The 7900-nt window shown below is 37.2% G+C and overlaps 1 protein-coding gene across 1 annotated transcript; it reads left to right on the top strand.

Moving 5' to 3' along the window:
• Positions 1-240: 240 nt before the first annotated feature.
• On the top strand, positions 241-1104 carry LOC105521111 (arginine-fifty homeobox-like). The gene has a single exon (XM_011955145.1). The coding sequence runs from the start codon at positions 241-243 to the stop codon at positions 1090-1092; it is 852 nt and encodes a 283-aa protein (XP_011810535.1). The 3' UTR covers positions 1093-1104.
• Positions 1105-7900: the final 6796 nt, after the last annotated feature.

The raw sequence follows: 7900 nt of genomic DNA, 5'->3' as shown, positions 1-7900 counted from the left end.
TTGATCACCATTTCTTTTTAGCACTTAATAGTATTCTATTGTCTGAATATACCACAATTTATTTATTCATTTACCTACTGAAGGACATCTTTGTCGGTTTCAAGTTTTTATAATGAATTAAGAATAAACATTTACACACTAAGGAAACTGCATTTGCAGAGAGAGACACACCACGCAGGACTGAAAATGGTTAGTCTAAGGGGATTCACGACAGGCCTTCCATCTCAGATTTCAGACACCATGATGAACAGAATGGCCCCAGGGAATCCCCAGCCAGACCCTTTCATCAATAGGAAAGATCCCAACATGAAGGTGATGCAACCGCAGGATCCAGCTAGTCCCACAATATGGAGAAGGCATCAAGAACGTACTTCATTCTCCCACCAACAGTATGAAGAGCTAGAAGCTCTGTTTAGCCAGACCATGTTCCCAGATAGAAATCTTCAGGAGAAACTAGCTTTGAAACTCAACCTGCCGGAGTCAACAGTAAAGGTTTGGTTTAGGAACCGGCGATTCAAATTGAAGAAGCAGCAGAAGCAGCAGCAGCAGCAGCAGCAGCAATCAGCAAAGCAACGAAACCAGATCCCTTCATCCAAGAAGAATATGCCCACCTCCCCCAGAACATCCCTCAATCCTTATGCTTTTTCTCCTGTGGTCTCAGATTTCTACAGCTCCCTTCCACCTCAGCCCTTAGACCCTTCCAATCGGGCATGGAACTCTACCTTCACTGAGAGTTCCACAAGTGACTTCCAAATGCAAGATACTCAGTGGGAGAGGCTGGTGGCCTCAGTTCCTGCTTTGTACTCTGATGCCTATGACATATTCCAAATCATAGAACTGTACAATCTTCCTGATGAGAATGAGATATCCAGCTCTTCTTTCCACTGTCTGTATCAGTATCTCTCACCCACAAAGTACCAGGTAGGAGGACAGGGTTCCTCTCTCAGCACCTTTGCTGGTCCAGCTGTAGGCCTATCTCCCGCACAAACCTGGCCCAGTATGACAAGACAAGGCTGTGAAGCCTACAGTCTAACAGATAGCCTGGAATTCCAGAAAACCTCCAATATGGTAGACTTGGAACTAAAGTACTAATAAATATGGACCATTTAGAAAGGAAAAAAAAAAAAAAAGAATAAACATTTAAATATAAATAAAGCTGGTATAAACATCTGAGTTTGGGTTTTTGTGTAGACATAAGTTTTCAACTATTTTGGATAAATATCAAGGAGCACAATTACTGTATTATATGGTTAGAGTATATTTAATTTTGCAAGAAACTGGCAGATTGTATTCCAAAGTGGCTGTACTATTTTATAGTCATTTCTACTAGCATTGAATGAAAGTTTCTGTTGCTCCACATCCTCACCAGCAATCATGTTACTGCTTTAGATTTTGACCATTCTATAAGTGTGTAGTGATATCTCACTGTTATTTTAATTTGCACTTCTCGGATGAAAAATGATGTGCAGCATCTTTTCACATGCTGTTTGTCATCTGTGTAGTCTATTTGATGAGGTGTCTGTTAAGGTCTTTGGTCCATTTTTAACTGAGTTATTGGTGTTATTGTTGAGTTTTAAGATTTTGTACGTTTTGAATAATACTCTTTTGTTGGTTTTATCTTTTTGCAATTATTTTCTCTCAAGTTCTTTCTAGTTTCCTATGGGGGAAGCTTAACTCATTGATTTTTAGGTCTTTCTTCTTTTCTTTTCCTTTTCTTTCCTTACCTTTTTTTTTTCTTTTTCTTTTTCTTTTTTTTTTTTTTTTTTTTGAGACAGGGTTTCCCTTTGTCACCCAGTTTGGAGGACAGTGGTACAATCTTGGCTCTCTGCAACCTCTGCTTCCCAAGCTCAAATGATCCTCCCACGTCAGCCTCCCAAGCAGCTAGGAGTACAGGTTTGCGCCACTATGCCGGGCGAATTTTTGTATTTTTTGTAAAGATTGAGTTTCGCCATGTTGCTCAAGATGGTCTCAAACTCCTGAGCTCAAGCAATCTGCTCACCTTGGTCTCCCAAAGTGCTAGGATTATGGGTGTGAGCCACTGCACCTGGCCCTTCTTTTCTAACATGTGTATTCAGTGCTATAAATACCCTTCTAAACCTTACTTTTACTTCATCCCATAAATTTTGATACATTGTGTTTTCATTTTCATTTAGCTTAAAATATTTTTTAATTTCCCCTTGCAATTTCTTCTTTGACCCATGTGTTATTTAAAAGTATGAACCTAACAATATAGCATCAAAATAGGTGAGGCAAAAACTAATAGAGCAGTCCAGACATTTTAATCTGCAAGCATTTGGGGGATTTTTCAGCTAGCTTTCTATTATTGATTTCTAGTTTAATTCCATTGTGGTCTGAGAGAAGACATTGTATAATTTCTGTGCCTTTAAAATTTGTTAAGGTGTGATTTATGGTCCAAAATGTGGTATATCTTGGTGAATGCTCCAGAGGAGTTTGAGAGAATGTGTATTTTGCTGTTGTTAGATGAAGCAATCTATAAATATCTAGATATCCAGGTGATTCATTGTGTTGGGTTCAACTGTGTCCTTACTGGCTTTCTGTCTGCTAGATCTGCCATTTCTGATACAGGAATATTGAAATCTTCAACTATCATAATAGATTCATCTATTTTTCCTTTCTGTTTGATTAGCTTTTTAAAAATTATTTATTTATCTCTTTAGAGACACGGTCTTGCTCTGTTACCCAGGCTGGCGTGTAGTGGTACAATCATAGTTCATTGCAGCCTCTATCTCTTGGGCTCCAGTGATCCTTCTGCCTGAACCTCCTGAGTAGCTGGTACTACAGGCACACACTAGCATGCCCAACTAATTTAAAAAAATTTTTTATATAGATGGGATCTCATTATGTTTGCCCAGCCTGGCCTCAAAGTGAGAGACCTCAAGTAATCCTCCTGCCTTGGCCTCCTGAAGTGCTAGGATTAGTGGCATGAGCCACCATATCTGGACTGCTCTATTACTTTTTGCCTCACTTATTTTGATGCCATACTGTTAGGTGCATACACATCAAAGATTACCATGTCTTCTTGAATAATTGACCTCTTTTTACATTATGTAATGCCCTTCTTTATCCAGATAACTTTCCTTGCACTGAACTCTGCCTTGTCTGAAATTAATATTGTTACAGAATATAGTTATTCCTGCTTTCTTTTGATTAGTGTTAGGATAATATATCTTTCTCCACCCATTTACTTTTATCTGTATGTCTCTAAAGTAAATTTCTTATAGACAACACACAATTGGGTTTTATTTTTGATGCTTTATTACATTCTCTGTATTTTAATTGGTGGACTGTCATTCAAAGAGATTACTGATATGGGTCAGATTAGTATCTACCACATTTTTTAGTGTTTTCCATTGTTGTCCCTGTTCTTTGTTCCTATTTTTGTCTTTCATTATTTTTCTGCCTTTTGTGGCTTTGATTGAACATTTTACATTATTCCATTTTCTCTTTCCTTCTTAGTATATCAGTTGTACTTTTTAATATTTTTAATAGTTGCTCTAGAGTTTGCAATATACAATTACAACTAATTCAACTCCACTTTCAAATAAAACTATACTTACTTCACAAATAGTGCCTTATAATAAAATATTCCTAATTCCTTCCTCCCATCACTTGTATTATTTCTGCCATGTATTTCACATATACAGAGCATATATAATGCAAATAATAAAATACATTGTTGCTATCATAATTTTCAACAAACTCTTCTTTATTAGGTCAATTAAGAATAAGAAAGAAAAGAATTTTTTTTTTTTTTTTGAGACGGAGTCTCCCTGTGTTGCCCGGGCTGGAGTGCAGTGGCCGGAGCTCAGCTCACTGCAAGCTCCGCCTCCCGGGTTCATGCTATTCTCCTGCCTCAGCCTCCCGAGTAGCTGGGACTACAGGCGCCCGCGGCTACGCCCGGCTAATTTTTTTGTATTTTTAGTAGAGAGAGGGTTTCACTGTGTTAGCCAGGATGGTCTGGATCTCCTGACCTCGTGATCCACCCACCTCGGCCTCCCGAAGTGCTGGGATTACAGGCGTGAGCCACCGCGCCCGGCTTAAACCTCTTTCTTTTATAGAGGCCAGCCTTGGGTATTTCTTCATAGCAGAGTGCGAATGGACTATCACACTGACCTATATAATCCTTATCTCTAAATAGCTTATTTTAATTTTTATTATGAAAGAGGTCTACTAGCAACAGATACCCTCAATTTTTATTTGTCTGGGAAAGTCTTTATTTCTTCTTAACTTTTGAAGAATAATTTTGCAGAAACCAGAATTCCAGGTTGGTGGGTTGTTTTCCTCTCAACATTTCAAATATTTCATTTCACTTTCCTTGCTTGCATAGTTTGTGAGAAAACAAACGTAATTGCTTCTTTATAGATAAGGATTTTTTTCTCTCTAGCTTTTTTCAAACTTTATCTTTGATTTTCTGCAGTTTGAATATTATATGTCTAGATATAGTCTTTTTTCTGGCATTTATTCTGCTTATTGGTCTATGAGTTTCCTGAGTCTGTAGTTCGTTATTAGACATTCATTTGGGGGAAATTTTCAGTCATTATTGTTTTAAATATTTCTCTGTCCCTTTCTCTTCTTTCTACTTCTGATATTTCCATTATGTATTATGTATATGTTACAACTTTTGCAGTCATCCCACAGTTCTTGGATATTCTATTCTGTTTTTTTTTTCCCCAGTCTCTTTGCTGTTTGCTTTTTCGGTTTTGGAGGTTTGCACTGACATATCCTCAAGCTCAGAGATTCTTTGTCAGCTGTGCCCTGTGTACTTACAACCACATCAAAGACGTTCTGCATTTCTATTGCAGTGTTTTGATCTCTAGCACTTCTTTTTGATTCTTTCTTAGTATTTTCATATATCTGCCTTCATGGCCTGTTTATTATTGCACACTGTCTGCTTTATCCATTATTCATGTCTACTTTAGCATATTAGTTATCGTTTGTTTTAAATCCCTGGTCTGATAATCTCAACATCTCTGCCATATCTGAATCTGGTTCTGATGCTTGCTTTGTCTCCTCAATCTGTGGTTTTTGCCCCTAGTACACCTTGTAATTTTTTTCTTAATAACCAGACTGAGTAAAGTATTTTACTCAGTCTAATGTAAATCAGTGTATTATTTTCTTGAGAATGTACTGAGTAAAAGGAACTTCTGTAAATAATCCTTTACTCATGTGGTTGTAAGGTGGTAGGGGAGGGGAATGTCCTATAGTTCTATGATTAGGTCTCAGTCCTCAGAAAGCCTGTGCCTCTGGACTGTCACAAACGCTTCTCATTTTTTCTCACTAAAAACAACAACAACAACAAAAGCAACTGGAACAGAATTGGTTTAAGTGGGTTGGAGTTAGGCATTTCTCTTCTCCCATGTGGAAGACTATCGCTGGCTAGAGTTAAGATTTCTCTTCCCCCCAGGTCATTAAGGCTCAGATAAAGCCCCAGTAGTTTAGGCTCTGGTTAGTTTCTCCTGAGGGCAGACCTTGTGAAGAAGAATGAAGTGCTCTGGTCTATTTCAGAATGGTTCCTTTTTCCCTTTCCTTGCCAGAAACACATGGGGATTATTCTCTGATAGTCACTGTGAGGACCCCGTTGACTTCCTGGAGGTAAAACTCACGAAAGTGTTGGGGGCTCTCCTGTGACTGGGTCTCCCTGAAGTTTTTAACTCTCAGAATTCGCCACACTGAACTCCCTGCAATTCATTCATTACCATTTAAAGAGTTGTAGAATGTTCACTTTGTTTAGATTTTTACTTATTGTTAGAAGAGAGTGGTGATTTCCCAGTTTCTTATGAGCCAGACTAGAAACCATTCTTCTCTGTGTTTTTCAGGTCTAACTCAACTAACCTTTTCATATCAAAATGGTTGGTGGTGTTGGTTTGGTAGAGGAGATGTCAGGTCAAGGCAATCATTGTTGCATCTGAGGATTTTTCCAGACTCCAGTCAGGCCTTTCTGCTCCAAGTACCAATAGCTTGATTGGTTTATGATTGTTGTTATTATTATTTAACAGACAAGCTACCCAAGATCTGTGTGAAAGATGGATATTATATTTTACTTAAAACTCAATTGGGTTTCTAATAAATTTTTAACAACTTTATTTAGGGATAGTTTATATACCATACAATTTACATTATAAATGTACAGTTTGATTATTTTTAGTAACATTTATAGTTGTTCAAACATTCCTAGAGTTCAGTTTTATAACACTTCTGCCACTTCCAAAAGTTTTCTAGTTACAGTTTGGAGTCAATCCCTGCTCCCAGCTCTGACCCCAGACAACCATGGATCTTCTTTTGGTCTCTATATCTTTGTCTTTTCTGGAAACTTCATATATATGGAATAAGACAATATGTATTATGTATGTAGTCATCTGTGTCTGGCTTCTTCACTTAGCATAATGTTTTCAAGGTTCATCTATGTTGTATATATCAATAGTGTGTTCCTTCTGATTGCAGAATAATATTTCATTGTATGCATTTACCACATTTTTTTCATCCACTCATTGGTTGATGTACATTTGGATTGTTTTTAGTCTCTAGCTGTTTTGAATAATGCTGGTGCAAACGTTTGTGTACCGATTGCTGGTTCTCATGGTAAAATTTTCATTTTAAGACACTTCTAAACTGTTTTCCAAAGTAGCTATACGATTTTACACCAGCCAACATCAACCTATGATTGTTTGGATTTCCTCACATACTCAACAACATTTGTCATTGGTGGTCTGTTTAAAAATAACCACTCTTAGAGATTGTGTGATGATATCATTTGTAGTTTCAACTTTCATTTCCCTAATGACTAATGATGTTGAGCAAGTATTGATAAAAATAAACAAATGAAAACATAGAAAAACCCTCTAATAAAGCTATTTGTCTATCTGCCCTGTTGAAGTATGTATTAAAATCTTTTACATTGCACATTTGGGGGAAATGGTTGTAAGATTATAAAAAATATAATCTGCATACAAGTCTATTTGCATTTTTTTGTCTATAAATTATTTATTCATTTTCTTAATTCTGTCTCTTAAGATCAGAGGGTTTTTTTTTTTTTAAAAAGTCACTTTTAATTTTTGTGGGTACATACGAGTATATATTTATGGGATACATGAGACATTTTGATACAGGCATGCAATATGAAGTAATCACATCATGGGCAGATGGGGTATCCATCCCCTCAAGCATTTATCCCTTGAGTTACAACCAATCCAATGACACTCTTTTAATTATTTTAAAATGTACAATTAAGTTGTTGTTGACTATCGTCAGCCTGTTGTGCTATCAGATAGTATGTCTTATTCATTTTTTCTAACCATTTTTTGTGCCCATTAACCATCCCATCCTTCTTCCCAGGGATTCTCATTTTGATAAAGACCATGTTGTATTTTTGCATAAAGAGAGTGCCTTTGGTGTCTTCTGCAAATAAAGACACATTACTTTCTTTTCAATATGCATGCATTTAGTTTTTTATTCTTGCTTTAATATACTAGGTAAAACTTCTAATACAATGTCGAATATAAATACTGAAAATGAATGTCTTTGCCTTGCTCCTGATATTAGGTGAAGTTTCATCTTTCCAGATTAATAGGATACTAACTGAAGTTTTTCTTTTTTTTTTTTTTTTGAGACGGAGTCTCGCTCTGTCGCCCAGGCTGGGGTGCAGTGGCGTGATCTCAGCTCACTGCAAGCTCCGCCTCCCGGGTCTACGCCATTCTCCTGCCTCAGCCTCCTGAGTAGCTGGTACTACAGGCACACACTAGCATGCCCAACTAATTTAAAAAAATTTTTTATATAGATGGGATCTTATTATGTTTGCCCAGCCTGGCCTCAAAGTGAGAGACCTCAAGTAATCCTCCTGCCTTGGCCTCCTGAAGTGCTAGGATTAGTGGCATGAGCCACC

This window comes from Colobus angolensis, unplaced genomic scaffold (assembly GCF_000951035.1).
Source record: "Colobus angolensis palliatus isolate OR3802 unplaced genomic scaffold, Cang.pa_1.0 Scaffold11, whole genome shotgun sequence".
Classification (NCBI taxonomy): domain Eukaryota; kingdom Metazoa; phylum Chordata; class Mammalia; order Primates; family Cercopithecidae; genus Colobus; species Colobus angolensis.
Note: the sequence above shows the minus strand (reverse complement) of the source record. Positions and strands in the feature narration are given on the sequence as shown.